Below are 22769 nucleotides of genomic sequence, written 5' to 3'. Positions count from 1 at the left end.
GAAGTCAGTGCCATTGAAGTCATCACTGTGTGCCTGAAATAGCAAGTCGGCACCCACTCCACTCCAGGCACATATGCGGTGCCAGTGACATCATCCTTGTGGGCTCGCCACCCACTTGCTCACCATCCTTGCCACCCCACTAGCTTTACTCACCCTCGCCACCCCACTTGCCTCTATGCTCACTGCCCTACTCCCAATTCTTGGCCTCTTTTCTCGCCAGCCCTCTCGTTACCTGTACACAGTGAGGGTACAGGGTAGTGAGCAAGAAAGAGGCAGTGAGGGGTCAGGAACCAGGCAGCCAGTGAGGAAGCGAGCAAAGTGGAATCACAATGCCAGGGTTTGTAACTGGTGTTTTGGGATTCAATATTCTGTGAAAACTGCATTCCTTAACCATTGTGAAAACAAAACAAAGTTGAATGATGCTGCACTTGTTTAAATAACTTTATATTGCTCCATATTATGGATGGTCCTATTCTTTGATGCAGGCAGCTACCTGTGACTGGCAGTGATATCTATCACATGCACCATGACTGCATGTCCGGTGAATGCGCCCTCTGCAGTTGTGGTGGCGGCAAACGCAGCCATTTTTAATTTGTTCAAAGGATGAGAGCATTGCTGGTAAGGCCAGCAATTATGATCCATCCCCAATTGCCCTTGAGAAGGTAAATATCTTCTTTAACTGCCACAGTCCATATGGTGTAGGTACACTCATAGTGTTGTTAGGGAGAGAGTTCCAGAATTCTGACCCAGTGACAGCAAAGGAAGAGCAATATATTTCTCTGTCAGGATGGCAAGTGATTTGCAGAGGAGCTTGCAGTGGTGATGTTCCTATGCACCTGCGCCCTTGTTCTTCTAGGTGGCAGAGGTCACTGGTTTGGAAGGTGTTCAGAAGACATTCTGTCCAGGAATTGGTCCATTTCTCATTGTGTTGCTTCAGTTGATCAAGAGCAATTTGCATTTTTCAGGACAAGCAGGACTAGAGGGTGGGGATTAAGGGGACCAATGTAGGGAGCGGGGAGAAAGCAGTGGAAGAAAAAGGTGATAGGAGGGGCAAGGGGAAAAGACAAGCACTGAGGGATTGATTTGGATCAGCAGGGACAGGGATTTGCATAGTGGGCCCTGCTAAAGACCAATAATAAAGGTAAATTAGCTGTCACAACCCATACTGATGCTCGTCCTCATACAAAACTTGTGCTTTTATGTCAGCCATGTGAAATCCTATCAAAATAATTTTAGATCATAAATAGCCTAGTTTAGGCTCAGTGAGCTCTTGCAACTGATCACTCATCCTAGTTTGTGGGTTAGCTTTATCCTCAAAGAATTTGCACAAACTTATTTAATATTTGTGATACATAATATAGGTCACTGTATAATTCTGGTTATGTTAAAAGTTCATAAACATTTAATCAACAATCAAACATAAAAGGCTAACCTAAAAGCATTCAGGTAATGTAACTGGTGACTATTACAGCTACTACATAAAGAAGATAAAATGATTTATATGAATTTTGCAAAATTGCCAGAACTAGCAAAGAAATTTGTAACATTGTCAGGGAATTTGTATTCCCAGGTTGTTTCGGTGTTTTCAGGTAGGGGGCTGGGTCCTGACTGAAGGACCACGGCTCATGGCGTGCCTGGGGCTCCAGCACAAGCACAGTGCTTGGCAGGGAGACGGTCCGGCATGCTCAGTTTCCAGCATTCTTTTAAAAGCTGCATGATGGTGTGATGTGAAAAGACCATGGGACCTGTGTGCAGCGCAATTGTGAGCCACATGATAAGGTTAATTGGGAGCTGAAGAGGCGGCAACTGAAGTGCTGTAGTTAACCCATGTGCAGCGGAAAAACATATGGAGCTGGGGCTCAGAGAAGCCCTGCAGCAGTTGATAGCTTCATGCTGTTTGAGAGTTGAGGCTCAGGGAAGCCCAGGAACAGTAATTGCTTGGTGCAAATAGAAATTGGGGATTAGGGAAGCCTAGGATCAGTAGTATTCTGGTCAGACCAGTTAGATAACTGCTATCATGCCAGTAATTAAATGCTGGGGTGCAATCTTGTGAATCTAGTGGGACGCAGTCTCAGGAGAAGAGATTGAGCAGCTGGGAGGTGAGCAGTCATTGGGGCAGTCTGAATTGGAGCTTCTGTTTAGGGAAATCAGATGATAGATCCTCAAAAATGAAGATCTGAAATCCCTCGTGAGGAAGACAACATTTTGAAGAATTTTGTGACTCTCAGTGATCACTGACATTCAGGTAGGTTGCTGAGACATTTGTGGGACTGTTTTGATTACATCTTCCATTTATGGTGCAGTTTGTAGTGTGTTTGACCACAGTTTGCTTGTTGATTCATGTTTACTTCATGTTTACTTCATGTTAATTCTGGGTGCTAGTATATAAGATAGATAGTATTGACTGTTTGCTTTGTTGACCCCTATATAGTAAAATTCCTCCTGTTTAAAACCATGGAATCTTGTGGCTTTATTCTCTTAGTGAATACCTGGGATTTCAGATTTTATCTACTTTAAAACAAAGAGATACTGGTCTCTAAGCAGATCATAACAAAATTGCAGGTCATGTCTGGGATCGTAACAATATCATCAGCAAGTATCTGCTACACAGTGTTACAACTGTACAGAACTGTAAAGCTGCTACCCAATAAGCTCCATAAACATTGATGTGACAATTGCCCTTACCAACCAGTTAAGAAAATATCAGTTATGCTCACCTACTATTAAGTAAAACTGCTAATATAATACACTATACTGTTTTTACTATACCCAGAGGTACTGCAAATGGGAATTGAACATTTTTGTAATTGCAGTTTTTCTGGTCTTTTCACCAATAAAAGAGTCAGGAAAAACTTTACCCAATGGGTAGAAAGCACAACATGATGTAAGTGAGCCGAATATCATAAATGCATTTAAGGGGAAGCTACCTAAGTATGCAAGGAAGAAACAATAGAAGGAATGTACTGATACAGTTTAGATGGAGTAGGGTGAGATGAGGCATGTTTGGAACATAAACACTGACACAGACCAGTTTGACAAAATGTTCAATTTCTGTACTATAAATTCTATGCAACTTCGATTTTATAAACTTACCCTTTAAAAAATGTTACTAAGGTGACTGAACCTTTTCATATGTTAAATGTTCTCTCTGCCATCCAATTCTTCCCTTAGTATCCTTGCTCTCTGAAAGATACAGAATTCTTACCCATTGCACTGTGTCTCAAACCAGCATACCTCACCAAAAACAAGCAAGCTCAAAGGATACAATGTTAAAGACTTTTGCAATTTACCTTCTGAATCAGATCCAAATGCTCCTCTGTATTAGTTTTCAAGCTACCACAATTCTAAATAATTAAATAGGTTTTATATTAATGCAGATAGATGTAAGTTTAAGATCCATTGATTACCATAAATTAAATTACCCAATCAATAAGCATTACAACCTTCCTGTTTCAGTAATGCCTCAGTGGTAGCTCTCACCTCAGTGACAAAAGGTGGTTGAAGTCACGTTCCAGAGATTCACAGAATGGTTACAGAAGAGTCCATTCGTCCCATCACGTTTATGCTGGCTCTCTGCAAAAACAACTCAACTTGCTACATAGGCCTGCAAATTTTCTCTCTTTCGCTGCTTATCCAATTCCATTTTGGATCCAAGCCCCAATTGTGTCCGCCTGCAACACAATCTCAGGTTGCGCATTTCAAATTGTAACCACTTGCTGTATTGTTGCAATTGGGATGGGAGGAGTGCACAGCTGATCTAGCCCCACTACTCCACAGGTCACAACATTAGTTTAAATGTTCAATTCACTCACCAAAATAGCCAACTGTTTACCTTTATTTCTGTTACGCAAAATAAAAGAGACTTTAACCAGTCTTTTTTCAATGAACTCAGAATGATTGATTTATTATAAAACATTTTTTTCTTTAAAGATGTTACAAAGAACACAATTGTACTCTGGAAATATAACGATTTATCCGTTTTAAAAATACCCCAGCAGATAGACACACACACTAGCAATGGACAAACAGATAGGGTCTCTGCAGTGATGGGTTTTGGAGGATAGGCTTTATAACATAAAGGATAACATTCTCAGGGTTTAATTGCTGTTGATCTGGAGCTCCCTCATGTGAAAATGCGTAGCTGGTCCCAGTGGATGTGTGGAGGTTCTCACCAATGGATCTTCAGCGTGGAGAAGAATATAGAGCTGGGTCAATCCTTCTTGTCTCAGTTTGCAGGTTTCCAAGTGCAGACAATTTATACTCAGATGAGGATTCTCTGGCTGCAGGTTGGTAACCACACATGGAATTTCAGGCAAGACAGGGACAAGCAGCCTTCCTTCTCGACTTACTCCTCAAAAGACCGAGTACAAAACCAACAGGTTCAGAACTTAAAGCTTGTCTGTCATGTGATTTCCAGTAACTCACTAGCCTTTGTCTTTACCAGTTTTTCCCCCATCAATTAAAGTGATTGCAGTTCAAAACAAACAAACAGCTCTTCCCCCTCAAGTACCATGCTAGTCAGATGATTTCTTGGAAAAGGCATTCTTGTTGACAGTTCCAATGTGAAGTTATGACCTTTTTAAAAAAAACTCCAGGTCAGCATCCAAGTGTCCAGATAATCCAATACATTTCCATATTTTAAAAGAAAAATATAGTTTTGAACGTTATGATTCCAACAGTATTCTCTGGTTCTCAACAGTGCCAACAATGGGAAGAGTTTCTACCTATCTATTCGGTCCAGATCCCTCATGATTTCGCACACTTCTATCAAATTTCCTCTCAACCTTGTCTTCTCTAAGGAGAACAACCTCAGCTTCTTCATTCTATCCACATAACTGAAGTACCCCATCCCCGGAACCATTCTCGTAAAACTGTTCAGCAACCCCCCCCCCCCCTAAAGGCTTCACATCCTTCTTAAAGTGCAGTGCCCAGAATTGGACACAATGGGCTGGATTTTCGCAGAGTCAAACTGACTCCAGAAGCATTGAAAATGGTGGGAGGGACCCAAATCCAGGATTCCCACCCAAATTCCCAGTGCTGGCAATTTTCACCAATGTGGGAGAAGAGGGCAGGTAGAAAGCCTGCAACATGCACTCCCGGCTTGCCCGCAATTTTTGTGGATTCCGGCTAGTCTCTCGGGTACAAGTAGTTCACAGCCCCTCAGGGTAGTGAACAGTCATAGGCCAGACTCAGAAAATTTTGGAAAGGGAAATTTAAAAGATCTCATCAATGCTCGCTCCATATACCACCACCCATGCCACTGTGCCACTCAACAAGCATGCATTATGTACAGAATCAATGAGCCATATAACAATGGTGAGTCCTGAAGTGATGAAAAAACACCCATTCAGAAATATTTCAAGAAGAACTACTGCAATTACAACCCTATAAAAGTGTCAATCAGATGGAGCCATAATGGTACCGATAACAGAAGCTTTACCTCACTTCATACCTCTTAATCTTGTCCAAATAAACATGCATACATTGAAAACATGTCAAAAAATAATTTTATAGCCTCATAAAGATGTCAATCAATCAAAGCTAATAGTCCACTTCTGCTAGTCTTGGAACTCAGCCAAGCATTCACATTGAGGCCATCTGGGAACTGTGTCAATAGAAACAGATGGTCAGGTATCTGTTTCTCCAGACTCTCAAATGGATTAGCTCAGCAGGGGTCTGTTTACACAAGCGGAAGTGGAGTGTTAGCTTTGGTTGATTGACATCTTTATGAGGTTATAATAAGATTTTATTTCTTTGGTCTGTTTGTTTCAATGTATGCATGTTTATTTGGACAAGATTAAAAGGTGTAAAATGAGGTAAAGCTTCTGTTATTGATACCATAATGGCCATGTCTGATTGACACTTTATAGGGTTGTGAGTGCAACAGTTTTTTTAAAGCAGATTTCTGAATGGATGTTTTCTTCATCTGTGTTTCAAGAATTGCCACTGTTATTATATGGCTCATCAGTTCTGTACATAGCACCTATTCGGTGAGTGGCATATGGAGGTGGCAAGGCGGGGGCAAGAGGGGGTGTGAGCAAGAGGGCTAGAGGACCTAACAGTCTTTGATATGACTGGGAGAGAGGTCCCAGAGAAGCAAGGAGGGCTGCCTCAGCACTGCATCCAACTTGCTACCAAGGCCGGCATCCAAGAGTTGATCCAGCTCCGCCTCCCTAGAGCAAAAATATTGTGTGCAGGAACCACTTATATGTAGATAGGTCTGCCAAGTTGGGAAATTTCCCTAATCGACCTTCCTGCCTTGTTAGTGAAAATCTGGACCAATACTTCATTTGAGGCTGAACCAGAGTTTTATAAAGTTTCATCATAGAATTCAAAAGCAAAGGAATTTATATCCCATTTATAAGCAAGTCCTGTGTACCATTTTAACCACTTTTTGAACCCACCCTGCCACCTTCAGCAAATACTCCCAGGTCTCTGTTCCAGCACCCATTTTAGAATTGTGCCCTTTAATTTGCATTTCCTCCCCTCATTTTTCCTGCCAAAATGTACCACTTCATATTTCTCTGTCTCAAATTTCACCTATCACATGTCCACCCTTTCCATCAGCTTGAGTATATCCTCTTGAAGTCTAACAGCATCCTACTCACAGTTAATAATACTTTCAAGTTTCGTGTCACCTGCATATTTTGAAACTGTGCCCCCAGTACCCAAGTCTAGGTCATTAATATATATTAAGAAAAGCAGTGGTCCTATTACCAATGGGAAACCCCACTGTATACATTGCTCCAGTTCAAAAAACAACCATTTGCTCTACAAACAAATAATATATGCCGATACTTCAGTGCATTGCTGCATTATTTTCAAGTGCCATCTTTCGAATATGATGCCAAACCAATATTGCAAAAAGCTGATTAACTGGATGTAAATGATCCCATGGCACTATTCAAAAATGAACAGGGGAGATGTCCTAGTGTTGTGGCCAACACTTACTTTCCCTCAACCAACACAATCAAAAACAGAATAATGACACTGTGTTTGCGTGCATTACAACAGTAACTATTTCTTTTAAAAGATCCTTCTTTGAGTGTGAGCACTTTGGGTCATCCTGAGATCATGAAAGATCATAAATGCAAGTTCTTTATTTCTGCACCTCCATTATTTTATTTTCATGACTAACTTGCACAACCACACTTGTTTAAGATTAGATAAACATAGAAAATGCACTCAGGCAATATTCAAACTTTCTTGTTCCAATTATATATTCAACATACCACCTAAAGCTAATACAACAAACCGGTACATAAACTATTAAGTAGTATAGTATCTTCTATATTACAAAGCTCTATTCGAGGCATCTTAACTGGTAAAATGTTACACATCAGTCTGCAACTGTTTGTGACCCACAAAGCTTAAATGATGCTGAACTGTCGCAAAATTTAAACAAATAATTTGCAGTGCAACTTACATTTTTAAAATCTAGTCAGCTATATATATTTGATAATGAACTGACAGTCTTAAACAGCTATAATCTTCGTATTTAGGGATCATTTATTGCAGCTGGGGGAGTGGAAAATCGAGGAAGATAAAACAAAGAATTTATCGAGTAATTCTGGCCAGTTTCAAATTCTATGCTCTTCCACAGGAAAGATCTATTTACAGTCAACCTCACTTAACACAATAAACCACTTCAGTAGCAAATCTGTTTACAATATGTATGAACGGTGACATTTTGCTGAAGCAGATTATTATTATATTGCACTGTACCATAAATTGGGAATAATTTTAAGGCCTGCAAAAGATCAATGTGAAATTTATTTTTTCAATACGAATGCACCTTTTAATTTTGAAGTTTCTGTTGTGATAATTATCTCTGTCATGAGTCTGAAGGTATTGTGCATTCACTCCAAAGTTAAATGAGTGAAATCAATTACATGTAAAATGCTGCAAACTGTAACAAACTGCTATACTTAGTACAATCCAAATACACTTGAGATTCCTAGCGTTTTACAACCTTCAAATCCGATTAACTTGCACACAGAAGCCTTCAAACATAAGTTGAACATCTAGAAATATAAAATTGCAAAGAATGTCTACTTGGGATTTTGGCAGTTCAAGGTGCAGTGTTTTTATCATATATATTTCATAATCCTTTTCTTTTGGAGGTGCAATTAAAGTATTTTAGAAGTCACAACCACATAGCAAGCAAAACCAATCTTTCAAATCCCCAAGTCCAGAGGGAAGCAAAGACTTAGCACACATCAGGGTGTTACATCATTCACTTTGGACTCTTTTCTGTATTTATACAAATACTGTCATGAAATTTTACATTTCATAATAAACACCTTGACATTAACAAAATGTTTAACAGTTCATAAGAAAAACATTTATTTCTGTGTACAATAAGCATGCTTTGAGTAACGATTTATATAAAGAATAACACTTACTGAAATACCTTCAAATCTGTTACAAAGGTATAACAATATTAATGCCAGGGGATCTCAAATTCAAGAAAAAGATATTTTTGATATCAAAACCAAGAAATTATTTAAAAAGAACAGCTTATATTTTATGCACTTCTCATTTTATCTACACAACTCATATAGTCTGAGAGCAGCAAATGACAGTTGGAAGAGAGGTGAACAAAAAGTCAGAAGAGCAAATAAGTGGATTAGTTGTCACGGTATTACTGCTTTTAATTAAGTTGACTGATTCCACTCACACTAGGGTATTATATACTGTATGGTTAAATTCAAGCTACAGAACAATGTTTTAACATATATGGTTTAATTATGTGTTCACTGACACAGGGAAAAATTGTAACTTTTTCATCTATAATGTTTCATTAACATGTAGTGCTGCAGAAAACCTGATATATTGTTTTTGTTTCAGTGCTTAATCTGTGGTACAGTAAGTTGCTGTAATCGGCTAAAAGTATTACCAACAGATCTCCAATACCTAAATTAAAGCTTAAATTTACTAAATTAGTTTTTAACCCATATTCTTTTTATTTAAAGATTTAAATATTTTACCAAAACAAATAGAAGTAGTTAAAACGTGCACATGTACTTCCCCTTACTAAACACACCAGATGTGGCTTCCAAAATGAGGTGGTACTCTCCAGGAAATTGTCATTCTCCTCAACTAGTTCCCAGCCCCAACTTTTAAATTAATGTTGAGGAGGGAGAAGGGAAAATGAATGTCTATTGATCAGGCCAGTATTTTATCCATCAACCACCAAAATTTTTCTCTCTCAAATCTAAATTTAAATTTCCTTATTATGAGGTCTTCAACTCTCTGAGTTTCTAGATCAAAGTTTTCTGAAAACTCTGCTCAAATGCTATGTTGGACAGCAGGACACATTCACAGTAGATACCCAATCCACTGCAATGCAAACTCTTGTGATGAGCTTTCTCAGGTGACAGCTGTAACAATTATAAAGGTAGATACAGTTCCATCATATCATTGCAGTATTGTTCATTAATTATTGTGCAAAATGCTTAAACACTACACTCATACAAGACCAGTTAGAGTAGACCAAATAGTTAGAGTAAAGCACAGCAATGTTGCAAAATTTACTTTTGTTTGGGGCAAAGGAATCCCATCAGGGAACAGTTATTTTCACATAAGGAGGAAATCAAAACTGAATTCATCACAATTTGTGCTGGTAGAGCAGAGGCAAAATTTATTTTTTTGCTCATGGATTCTTTACCTTGTAATATATTTTCCATTTTCTAAAATCAGTGATTTTACACAGTGGAAAACCTAGCAACAGTAAGCACTTACCCCTCAAGGCTGGTAACAGGGATCGATCTTTTTTGTCATCGCATTTGTTGCATTCACTGAAGTACAGTAATAAGAAGACATCCAGCAGAACCCAGACCAAAGATGTAGCCAGGACTACCTTGCACCAAGTCAACCTCCTCATGATTACTTGTTCTTGTAAACCACAGTGGTAAGCAAGAAATGTGTGTAGCTTTGTTTCCTTGGAGAAAGAGATCACAGTGCAAAATAGGGAGGCAATGCCAGAAATCCAGTTTGTCGAATGAATGAACTAAACCATGCTGAAACAGAAAAAAATGCAAACACTTAGTGTCATATATTACTAATAGAAAATATAATGTTTTATTAGTATATTTTCAGTATGCACTTAAATTCCACTCATTCCTACAAAATTATGGATTTTATGAAGAGCCCAGTAATTGTGAAAACAATACTATCCCCAAGTAGTAGAACTGACGCCAAGATCAAAATTTCACTTCTAGTAAGTTTTGTCTGCCTTTGTTGTGTTCTCTGAGGCAATAAACTGAATGCTGGGTAAGAAAAACAAAACTAACCATGCCTGCATAGATGTTCTACCCCAGGCAAAGAGAAAAGATAGGAGTTCATAATTTCTATGATATTACATAGTACAATATACCGTACAACTTTCAGGCACCACATAAAGATGGGGGAAGAAAACTAAATCAATAAAAATTAAACTGGACAATTAACAATCAAAAGGCACCAAATAACATTGAAAAATAACAAAGCAATCCCAGAAATTCAGCTGATTAGATGGTAAATAAGTTTACTATTTGGCCTGGAGCTAAGCTTCTGACCTCATACCCTCTTCAATGCCAAAAACATCTACTTCTATCCCTGTAATATTATCCATTTCTGTCCATGCCTCAGTTCATTCTTTCTAAGACCTTCATCAGTGCTTTTGTTACCTCCATGCTGGACTACCCCAATGCTCACTTGCCCGCCCTTCAATCTTTCATTCTGCATCAAGTTGCGTTCATCCAAAACTCTGCCAACTTGCACCAAATCCCATTCACCTCGCCCCTGTGCTCACCGACATAGATTGGCCCCTAGTCCAGCAACACCTCACTTTTACAAATCTCATTCTTGTGCTCAAATCCCTCCATATCTCTGTAATCCTCTCCATCTAACAACCATCTGAGATCATGGTGTTCCTCCCATCCTGATCTCTTCTGCCTCCAGGTTCCTCCACCATTGGCAGCCATGCCTTCAGCTGCCTAGGCTCTACGGTCTGGAATTCTTTCCCTAATGCTCTCTACCCATCTCTCTCTTTCTCCTCCTTTAACACACTCCATGAAAGGTACCTCAATAAGCTTTCTGATGAAAGGTCAGAGAACTGAGACATTAACTCTGTTTCACCTCCACAGGTACGGCCTCACCTGCTGTGTTTGAACATTTTCTATTTTGATTTCAGATGTCCAGTATCCACAGTAATTTCCTTCTGACCATGCTTTTTACCTGTCCTAATATCTCCTTATGTGGCTCAGTGTCAGTTTTTGTCTGCTTACACTCCTGTGAAGTGCCTTGGGGTATTTTACTATGCTAAAAGTGCTATGCAAATACAAGTTATTATTATTGTTGGCATTTATTTTTTTTAAAAATAGCACCATCTAGTGCTACAGAGAGCCACTACAGGTCATTGATCTGACTAACACTGGCAATTCTCTCTCATTGTGATCTACAGAAGTTACAGAGAAAATATCAATAGATAAACAAGGACATTCTTATATTGAAATCTTTATAGGAATTGTTCACAAATCTGCATTGCTTCCAATGAAATACATGCAAGAATTTTAAATGAATAGATAACAGATAATTTTATTTACATATTTATTTTTATCTTGGAGTTCGCTATCTAGGTCTGGATTCTTTCTGAATACTGGGCAGAAAATGAAGTGGAAGGGCTCCCATCAAATACTCATCCCTAAGGGAGTAGAGCAATTTGGTCACCACTTCCCTACACCAGCATTGGTAAATGACAAAGGAGTTGTGAGGTTTTAATGTGCTGTCACCTTTCCTCAGTTTTCAGAATCACTTCCCATGGATAACACTTATATGGCCGAGATGTTCAATGTCTTTTAGTGGCAGGGCCAGGTGACAAACATAATTATAGATAATCTCTTCGGGTTTCTTCACTTTCTACTTTTACTGCTTCTCATTTCTATCTTCAAGAGGATTATTTGAAGCAGGTGAATATTTAGGGGCAGTTTCTATTTCAGTCAGCTTTTCGTCTGCTCTTTTACGCAGCTGCAGCAAACAAAACACCAGTTGCGCCAAATATCACACCCACACAACCATCAATGAAATACATAGTACTGGGATTCCTTCCTAAACAAGTTCAATCTGGTGCAGCATCACAACTGCACTGGGCTGATGTCATTTCCAGAGGAAATAACTTGGCATTGAACAGTAATAGGTAGAGCTAGTGGAAGTCTTATTTTTTGGTAGCTCTGACAAATAGTTCTGGGATTTAGTAGAACTGAGATGCAGATACTGGTGTTTGGCAGCACGGGGATAAATCTGCTGAGGTTTAGCAATGTGGTCTGGCAGTATTGTCAAAGAGGAATCTGGGAATCATCAGAACGGTGGAGTTGGCACTTGGCACTGATCAGATGTTTAACTGGAGCAGCAGCTATATCAGTATTGTTACTAGAAAAGCAAGGCAGAGGCTGGGTGGTTAACTCCTTGCCCCTCAGAACCTTTCCACTATTTACAAGGCTCAAGTCAGGAATGTGATGGGATGCTGTCCTAGCTGCTCTCCCACATTCTACCCTGCATAGCATTGAGCTGATCCAAAACTTTGCTGCCCATGTCTTAACTCGCAGCACATCCCATTCCTCTATCACTCCTATGCTTGATGACCTAACTTTGGCTCTTGGTCAAGCAACATCATGATTTTAAAATTCTCATCCTTGTTTTCAATTCCCCCCCATAGCCTCGGACCTCTCTATCTCTGTAATCTTCTCCAAACCTACAACCCTCCAAGATGTCTGCACTCTTCTAATTCTGGCTTCTTGTGTATTCCCGTTTTAATTGCTCCACCATCAATGGCTGTGCCTTCAGTTGCCCAGTACCCAAGCTCTGGAATTCCCTCCCTACACTGCTCTGCTTCTCTATCTCACTTTCTTCCTTTAAGAAATTTCTTAAACCTAGCTCTTTGACCAAGCTTTTGGTCACTTGAACAAATATCTCCTTATGTGGTTTGGTGTCATACTTTGTTTTGTAATGCTCCTGTGAAGCACCTTGGGACATTTCATTACATTAAAAGGTGCTATATAAATGTAAGTTATTGTTGTTGGTGTTGCTGTTCACAGTCTCCTGAACAGCTGCAGGTGCAACACCACTCAAGAAGCTCAGCATTCTCCGGCCAAGATGATGGCTTGGACACAGCCTGCCACTGGAATCACAATCCTGCCCCGACAGTAATGAACTGTAAATGTAATATATACCAGTACTACACGCAGGGTACATTGCTGCAGCTTTCCGAACTCTGTCAGCACCTCCCAGTCCTGCAATATTTACCACCAAGAAGGACAAAAACAATAAATGTAGTGGGAAATGGGTGGGTGGGAGGGTGGAATCAAGAGTAGGCAACAGACAATATAGGGGAAATTCATGTATGGGTGAACAAGTAATTGGGAGTTGGCTAATGGTCTTGAAGGGAGGACAAACGGTCTTAAATAGAGTGAGGAAGCATAACATTTTTATTCAAATAAAAGCATCTCACACTAAAATGGCAATAGCAAAGCAGTGATTAGTCACCAAATTTACACTTTTAAACTAGCAGAGCACAGATAATGAAACTAAAGCCAATTTTGTTGTCAAGTTTAATTAGGTTATTGCCAAATATGTAATTTTAATAAACTTTATTTTGAGCCTATATTTGGTAGGCTGGAAGAAAAGAATGCCAGCCCAATTTTTAAGTATTTTGAGTAATTTGCTTTTAGTGATGAACAAAGGAACGTGCTGGTGTCAAGAGTAACAAGCAGCAAACACAATTGTGCACTCAAGTACCATAATGGTAAGGAATAGGGGAAACCAGTGTAGATCTACTAACATGGTCTAGAAACTGTATTTGTAGCAAGTTATATCTATAACACTTCTGAAGGTCACTGAAGGGTCACGCCCCTGTAACGTTCCTCAGAGCAACATTGACTTTTCCACTCAATTAACACTGACATCTATTTGACAAAATGCAGCTATTTATAGTCCACATTGAACTTTATCATATTTCTCCAAAATATTCTCCAAATAGTGAAATTGGGAACACCAAAACTGATGAATGCACTTGATTTCAAGTAGCATACTTCAGAATGCCAAACATGTACCAACAGATGAGCTTTAATGTTCTGAGTTATAATTCCGTCTCTTATTTAAAATAAGGAAGCACTTCTGAGCTGCTTTTCTGCACTTGGTAGTCGCCAGGATTTACCGGCCTCCCAGGGGTAGGATTGGGGTGGGGGGGGACTGGTAAAATTGCAGGGAACCGGGGTTGATCAGCTGCCCGATTCAGCCCCACTGTCAGGACATTTTGTCAACAGTGGGAACAGGTGCAGAAAAGCAGTCCACCTCCTTGATTTACATAAAGGCCCAATTAGGGGCCATTTTATGTTGTCATTAGCACCCCCACCCTGCCATGTGGGGAGACCACCAGTCAAATGGAGGTGGCCTCCCAGTGACAGCCCAGGGGTACAGTTTAATGGAACGAAGCAGTGGCCATGGGCAGGGAAGGCAGCACCCATGGCCCCAATGAACTCTGCAGAAGGATCTCCCATCCAACTCTCAGCCCTGTGAAACTTTTTATTTTTTTGCTTGCTTAGTTGCCAAGGTTTCCTGCATATTTCAGGAGCCATTATCTCTCCCCCTGGCGCTGCTGAGGTTTCAGAGTTGCCAGTCTTGTGATTGGTCCAGCAGCGTCATGAGCTCACCTGCCATCCACAATTGGACAGCAGACCAACAGGTGCCAATTAGAAGGCCACCTTTGGCAAGATTACCGAGCAGGTCATGCTACTGGGCACCCGCTTTTTACCCTGATACTGGGAATACAACTTATCTCGTAACATTCGGCCCAAACAACAATTACAGAAACACGCCAGCCTGTAGGTCTAAATAATGAGAAAGAAAAATAAAAGGGCAAGTTATTCTATGCAAATCCTTTGTGTGCTTTACAACTCTCATCATTACTGAAAAGAGAAGCTTTTTATCCTGCACTCAACAGGACAAATGCAAGAATGCCAAATTTCAAACAATCATAACAATGTTGTGTATAAATTTCAGTGCTGGTTCAATGCCAGGTCCATAGGCAGACCATCCCAACAATTGTGTGATTGAATCAAACAGCATGTTCCTTTGGGTTTTCATTAAAGGCAGAGTAAAGACCGTACTCAAGTAGCCTGCACTTGCAATACTCAAAACAAAAGTCGACTGTTAGATGTGATTCTGCAATTGGGCAGCACTTTCTGAACAATCCTGAGTGCACTAATGGCTGCAAAAAAAAGCAATTTAAGTCAGACTCATAGCCTGGCTCAATTACACTCACTAGAAGTAACACACATTTATATCCAGGGACCCGATCCCTGCAAACAAAGGGAATGTGGTCAAGCCTTGTGCCTTTTTTGAATTACCCAGGAGCCTGGGGGACCTATAGTTCCCATTGCTTTCTCCATGGCCAGAGTCAACTTACCAATCAATCAGCAATCTTTTCTCCTGTAGTATAAGTTGCTGTGATGGTTTGAAATTTGGCATTCTTGTATTTGTCCTGATGAGTGCAAGATGTAAAGATTCAGCAACATGTTTCTCTTTTCAGCAATATTCAAGTTCTACACTACCAAGCAACGGTCTCATGATTACCTAATTTATCTGAATCCAGAGGGTGCAACAGAATGAGCCATGGGTTGTTAGTTTTATTTTCAAACAGACTACTCTCTTGAACATACATTCTAAACCCAAACCTCAAAGTTCATGCAAAGTATTTCATCTGCATTCTAATATCACTATATTTTACAATATTTATCCCATGTTTGGATGCAAACCAAGTTGCAGTGTTGAGTATTCTGTATCTTGGCTTGTGTTAGCGATCCAAATCAATTAACGGCAAGAAAAGGAAAGTAGTTGCCTCCAGATCGAACCTGTTTCGCAAATGAGTGTTTCTGTAGTATATACACATGTCCTTCCAGGTGTACTACATACACCATATGAAATTTCCATACATGTACAAAATTAAAAACACCTAATTAAGGAAGCTTTGGCTAAATATATAACACTGTATTCGGTAACGGAATTAATTATTGCGCTCTGGGATACTAAAATTTTACCCCGCCGGCTTGAAAATGCGTCCTATTTCTTCTATAAATTAATTATCGAAAGGAACACAAATAAAAATGTGTAATTCTGCTGCAGGAAACAGTGCTGTCACTGCGTCTACCATCAAGCGCTGCAGGCTGAGGGGCTTCTGCCAAATCCACGAATAAGAACTACGCAGACTATCAAACAACAAACCATTTGCCAGGTGTTTGTTACTGTGTCAAACTCCACAAAATTAATAAACATGCACTCCCACAGTTTAGTTCTCGTCTGGAGCGGATTTTCAAACTAGCTTGAAGAGTTCTGACAAGTCGCGTTTTTTTAAAAATATGCACAAAACGTTCCGTGAACATCAATTTTAATTTACAAGTCAGCTGTTCGCCATCCGATTATTACTGGCACAAAAAAAAGTTTCTAATTGATTTCTGGTGTCATTTAAAAGCGGATAAAATAAATTGGTGCATTGTTTTCAGACACGACTATGGAAAAAAGTGATATACAAAAACAAACTGGATTGGTAGTGCAGCCAATCTGTTTAAAGATTATTTCAATTCAAAGTAAAATTGCTGCAGTCTATATTGAATTCGGACATGATGAGTCTTTGCAATTGCGTTTACAGTCTCCAACAGTCATTCTTTCTACTAGCCCACCTTTTTCATCGACGCCTACAATCTCCTATGGAAAACATTTAGCAAAATATATGTCCCCAAAGTGAACGAACCGGCTTTACTTACGCTCTAACGTCTGAGATAGATAGGGTAGTCCCTGCTGCAATCAACTTGTTGCATTCTTGCAGACCAAGCAGACGCCAATCAATTGTCACAGTTAGAAACGCGGCTCTTGCAAAAGAAAATGCTGCGAAGATTTGCTAAAGTGCAATAGTAATTATTGGAGCCGAGGGATGCTGCTGCTTTTATCCTGCAAATGCGATGCTTTGGCTTCGCTCCCAAGAGCCCAAATCTGCGGCTCCGCCATCACTTCACAATGTTTGAGATCTACTTTGACCTGCCCGTTCGGTGTTCACAAGGCGGTGTATTTGGAGACAGGCGGCTGCTAATTCTAAGAACCGCCGATCACCGCCTCACAGTCCAGGTGCCAGTCGCACGGTGGGGGGGCGGGGGGGGGGGGGGGGGGGAGAGGGGGTGGGCACCCATATCACTCCGCAAGCTCGAACAGAACCGGAGCTCAGCTCCCAGGCAGCTGTCAATCACAACAAAGCCAGAGGAAGTACCGCCCCCGCACCAATCGTCCCGCCTTTTCACTCCTTTCATTGGTCAGAGGAGCCGTCAATCAAGCCTGGACACGGCGGGGCACTCGAGGTTGCTGCTGGGCCTGCGCACTGGAGCTCACAGCCCGCGCGCTTGCCCCTGATCCTGGAGAGCGGAGGGGGCGGGGCTCGGAGCTGCAGCTGGAAGAGAGCGCGCGGCTGCAGGGTGAGAAGCGCAAGGAGCTGTCCCCAGTGCCCGGTGCTGGATTCAGCTTGTAAATTTTTATGCATACATGGGACGTGGACTTCGCTGGCTGGGCCAGCATTTATTGCCCATCCCTAGCTGCCCTTGAGCAGGTGGTGGTGAGTTGTCTTCTTGAACCGCTGCAGTCCATATGGTGTTGCTACACCCACAGTGCTGTTAGGAAGAGATTTCCAGGATTTTGACCGAGTGACCGAACGACGATATATTTCCAAGTCAGGTTGGTGAGTGACATGGAGGGGAACTTCCAGGTGGTGGTGTTCCCATCTACCTGCTGCCCCTGTCCTTCTAGATGGTAGTGGTAATTGCTTTGGAAGGTGCTGTCTAAGGAGCCTTGCTGAATTCCTGAAGTGCATCTCGTAGATGGTACACACTGCTGCTACTGTGCATCGGTGGTGAAGGAGTCAATATTAGTGGATGCGGTGCCAGTCAAGTGGGCTGCTTTACCCTAGATGGTGTCAAGTTTCTTGAGTGTTGTGGGAGCTGCACTCATCCAGGCAGGTGGGGAGTATTCCATTATACTCCTGACTTGTGCCTTTTAGATGGTGGACAGGCTTTGGGAGTCAGGAGGTGAGTTACTCATCACAGGATTCCTAGCCTCTGACCTGGTCTTGTCACCATATTTATATGGCTAGCTTAGTTCAGCTCCTGGTCAATGGTAACTCCCAGGATGTTGATACTAAGGGTTTCAGTGATGGTAATGTCATTGAACATCAAGGGGCAATGTTTAGATTCTCTCTTGTTGGAGATGGTCATTGCCTGGCACTTGTGTGGCGTGAATGTTACTTGCCACTTGTCAGCCCAAGCCTGGATATTATCCAGGTCTTGCTGTATTTGCATATCAACTGCTTCAACACCTGAGGAGTCGTGAATGGTACTGAACATTGTGTAATCATCAGCGAACATCCCCACTTCTGACCTTATGATGGAAGGAAGGTCATTGATGAAGCAGCTGAAGATGGTTGGGCTGAGGAAACTACCCTGAGGAACTCCTGCAGTGATGTCCTGGAACTGAGATGACTGACCTCCAACATGATGCATACAAGATCAATGTATTTATATAGCAACCTTAAAGTAGTAAATTACCTTACAGAAGCATTACCAGACAAAATTCGACATTGTGCCATCTAAGCACGTAATAAGGTAGCAACAACATGGTGAAAGATGCAGCTGGGGAAAAATTAGCATGGAGGTGCAGCAAGCTAAGGTTTAATGGCATGTTGGCCTTTATTGCAAGGGGCTTGGAGTATAAGAATAAGTCTTAGTACAATTTTTTAGGGCTTCGATGAGAGAACATCAGTAGAATTGGCACAGTTTTGGTCTCCATATTTAAGGAAAGGTATACTTGCACTGGAAACGGTGTAGTGAAGTTTCACTAGGTTTGTTCTTGGAATGAGAGGGTGAGTAAATTGATCCTAGATTCATTGTGATCTCATTGAAAGATTCAAGATACTGAATGTGCTTGACAGGATTGGCAGGTTATTTCACCTGGTTGGGGAATCTAGAAGATGGAGGTACAATCTCAGAATAAGGGGACAATCATTTAGGACTGAGATGTGGAGGAATTTCTTCACCCAGTTTTTAATCTTTGGAATTGTCTATCCCGTGGCATTGTGAATGCTCTACTATTGAGTTTGTTTATGGCTGAGAAAGAGAATTTTTTAATCTCTCATGTAATCAAGGGATATGGGGAATAGGCAGGAAAGTGGAGTTGAGGCTGATGATCAACCATGATTGCATTGAATGGTGGAGCAGGCTTAAGGGCCCATATGATCCACTCCTGTTCCTAGTTCTAATGTTCTTTTGTTTTAAGGAAAGTCTTGGCAAGAATTAGAGAGTGCAGATGTCATTGGGGGTTACAGAGCTAGAGAATGTTACTGGGATAGGGAGTGGCAAGGTCATGGGAGGACTTGAAAACAAGAATGAGGATTTTAAAATCAAGGTTTTACCTCAGCAGAAACCAATGTAGGTCAAGAAATACAAGAGTGATGGATGATAGGACTTTGTTTGAGTTGGTCAAGTTTTGGATGAACTCATATTTACAGTGGGTAAAATGTGGGTCACCAGCCACGAGAGATTGGAATTGTCAAATCTAGAGGTAATAAAAACATAGATAAGAGTCCCAGAAATAGATGAGCTGAGGCAGAGGCAGATTCAATTGATGTTACTGAGGTGGAAATGGATTGTCTAAGTGATGGTGTGAATATGTGGTCAGAAGCTCACCTTGGATCAAGAATAACACTGAGGTTGCAAACAGTCTGATTCAGCCTCAAACAGTTGCCAGAGTTGGGTGTCGTCAGCATATATGTGCGTACATGTGTGTATATATATATTTATATATATGTATATATTTATATATATATATGGAAACTGACACTGTTTTTGGATGATGTCACTGAAGCATGTAGAGGAAAAATAGAAGAGAGCGAAGGATAGACCCTTGTTGGTGGGGGGCACTAGAAAAAACGGTGCAGGAGCAGGGAGAGAGCCATTGCAAGTAATTCTCTAGTTACAATTGGACAGAGAAAATAGTACCAGGCAAGTGCAGACCGACCCAGAATTTGGAGGCGGATGATGTGGTCATCCATGACAAAGGCCAAAAAGGATGAGGAGGGAAAGTTTACCTTTATCACAGTAACATTTGTGACTTTGATAAGAGTTGCTTTGGTACTGTGGCAAACAACAGAAGCATGGTTGGAGGGAATCAAACAGGGACATCTGGGGAACATGGGCATGGATTTAGGAGCATGTTCAAGGACTTTGGAGAAAAAAGGGAGGGGTGCTTATCTCAATGAACTCACCCTCTTAACTACCTTATGTCTAGATTGTGGAGCTAAAGCTTCTGTAAACTTTATTCATTGCTGTTCCTTCACGCTGATATCATTAATTTTACTCTTCTCTCTACATTGTCCAGTACATGTATACTGTCATTCCCAGGAACAGCTTGTCATATTCCTGACTTTTAAGGTATGAACTTTATTCAATGTAGACTCTTTGAAATTGACTTTTTCTTTAAAAAGTGGACAATATGCTGCAAAGATGGTCACTGAAAATCAGATGACCTGCCCTGACTCAAAAAAACTGACACTGTCTAACAGAGACAAAAGGGAACATCGTAGATGGAAAGGTATTAACTAGACATATCCTGAGACCATCAAAAGACATTCCTGAATTGAATGATTGAATGGGTTTTTTCTGAAATAAAGTCTTAACTGCCCCTGCAGATGAGTGCCTTAAAACAATAAACCAAGATGTGGTTAATCAACTTAAGACCATCACCATATTTGAAAAAGGAACTATGAGGAGTCACATGGTAGAGCTGCCATGCTTTTAATCTTTAAATGATGTCTGCAGAAAGAGATACAGGGCCAAATAGGCAATAAAATTTATGCTTTAAGAACAGGAGGCTGTAACATCATAATGTTTCCAAGACTGTTACGTTGTGGATCCACTAATACAACAAACTGACCTCCTAGTAACAAGACCACAAGCAACTAATTTCATGACCTGCAGGAAGTCCATCTCTTTGAAAAAACACTAAAAGCAACTTTGGCTGCTGAATTCATCTCAACTACACTTTAGGAGTGAAGGTGCCTTTCCATCAGGCCTGCAATGCTTGTTTTCCTGAACAAGACAATCACGTGAATTGTGAACCGCTCCTTTTGTTTATGGCTTATAAAAGTGCTCTATTGTCTTCAACTGTAGTTCCCTTGAGTGTGTTTGTGTGTCTGCTTGTGTGAGTGAATGATGTAGCATTAGATTTCAGGATGAGTGCTTAAATAAATAATCTTTCCTTGTAAATAAATACTTTCCTTATTTTAACTCATGTAAAACTTGATGCTGGTTATTCAAATCTTCTACCCACTCAGGGGTTAAAACACACACACATATCTTCCTATGAACATACGAACATGAATTAGGGGCAGGTGTAGGCAATTCAGCCCCTTGAGCCTGCTCCACCATTCAATAAGATCAGGCTGATCTGATTGTGGCCTCAACTTCACTTTCCTCCTTACCCCTGTATCCTTTGACTCCCTTATCAGTCAAGAATCTATCTAATTAAGCATTAAAATATTCAATTACCCAGCTTCCATCACTCTCTAGGGAAGAGAGCTCCACAGACTCACAACCCTCAAAGAGAAAAAAATTCACTTCACCTTTGCCTTAAACGGGAGACAGCTTATTTTTAAACTGTGTACCCTAGTTCTAATCTCTCCCGTAAGGGGAAACACCCTTTTAGCATCCGCCCTGTCAAGTTCCCTCAGGTCCTTATATGTTTCGGTAAGATCGCCTCTTATTCTTCTAAATTCCAATGGATACAAATCCAACCTGTGCAACATTTCCTCTTAGGATAACCCCTTCATCCCAGGAATCAGTCGAGTGAAGCTTCCCTGAACTGCTTCTAATGCAGTTATGTTCTTTCTTAAATAACAAGATCAAAACTGTACACAGTACTCTAGATGTGGCCTCACCAATACTGCAGCAAAACATCTCTACCTTTATATTCCATGACCCTTGCAATAAACAACAACTTTCCATTTGCCTTCCTAATCACTTACTGTACCTGTATACGAGCTTTTTGTGATTCATGTGCCAGGACATCCAGCTCCCTCTGCACCTCAATGTTCTGAAATCACTCCCCATTTAAATAATATATTACTTTTTCGTTCTTCCTGCCAAAGTGGACAAGTTCACATTTTCCCACATGGTACTCCATTGCCAATATTTTTCCCACTCACTTAACCTATCTATATCCCTTTGCAGACTCCTTATGGCCTCTTCACAACTTACTTTCCTATCTATCTTTGTGTCATCAGCAAATTTAGCAACCATACATTCAGTCCTGTCATACAAGCCATTAGTATAGATTGTAAATAGATGAGGCCCCAGCACTGTGGCACTCCCCTCGTTACACTTTGCCAACCTGAAAATGACTGATTTATGGTTCTTGTTAGCTAACCAATCCTCTATTCATGCTAATATATTACCTCCTACACCATGAGCTCTTATTATGTGTATTAACCTTTGATGTGGCAGCTTGTCAAATGTCTTCTGGAAATCTAAGTATACCAAATCCACAGGTCCCCCTTTTTCCATGTTGCCAGTTACTTCCTCAAATAACTCTAATAAATTAATCAAATATGATTTCCCTTTCACAGAACCATGTTAACTCTGCTTGATTGCATTGAGATTTTCTAATTGCCCTGCTATAACCTCCATAATAATAAATTGCAG

At 40.6% G+C, this 22769-nt stretch overlaps 1 protein-coding gene across 3 annotated transcripts in view; it reads right to left on the bottom strand.

Annotated features, from left to right (window-relative positions):
* Nucleotides 1–17162, bottom strand: part of galnt13 (polypeptide N-acetylgalactosaminyltransferase 13) — a 550349-nt gene extending 533187 nt beyond the window's left edge. For 2 of the 3 annotated variants that reach the window (XM_078552192.1, XM_078552193.1), the window contains exon 1: nucleotides 9745–10016. In XM_078552192.1, coding sequence (XP_078408318.1) covers nucleotides 9745–9886 — 142 coding nt within the window. In that variant the 5' untranslated portion in view covers nucleotides 9887–10016. Of the gene's footprint in view, nucleotides 1–9744; nucleotides 10023–16799 lie in introns of those variants that run through there. The other variant, XM_078552191.1, reaches the window with a different exon arrangement.
* Nucleotides 17163–22769: the final 5607 nt, after the last annotated feature.

Source organism: Cetorhinus maximus, chromosome 11 (assembly GCF_964194155.1).
Source record: "Cetorhinus maximus chromosome 11, sCetMax3.hap1.1, whole genome shotgun sequence".
NCBI lineage: Eukaryota > Metazoa > Chordata > Chondrichthyes > Lamniformes > Cetorhinidae > Cetorhinus > Cetorhinus maximus.
Note: the sequence above shows the minus strand (reverse complement) of the source record. Positions and strands in the feature narration are given on the sequence as shown.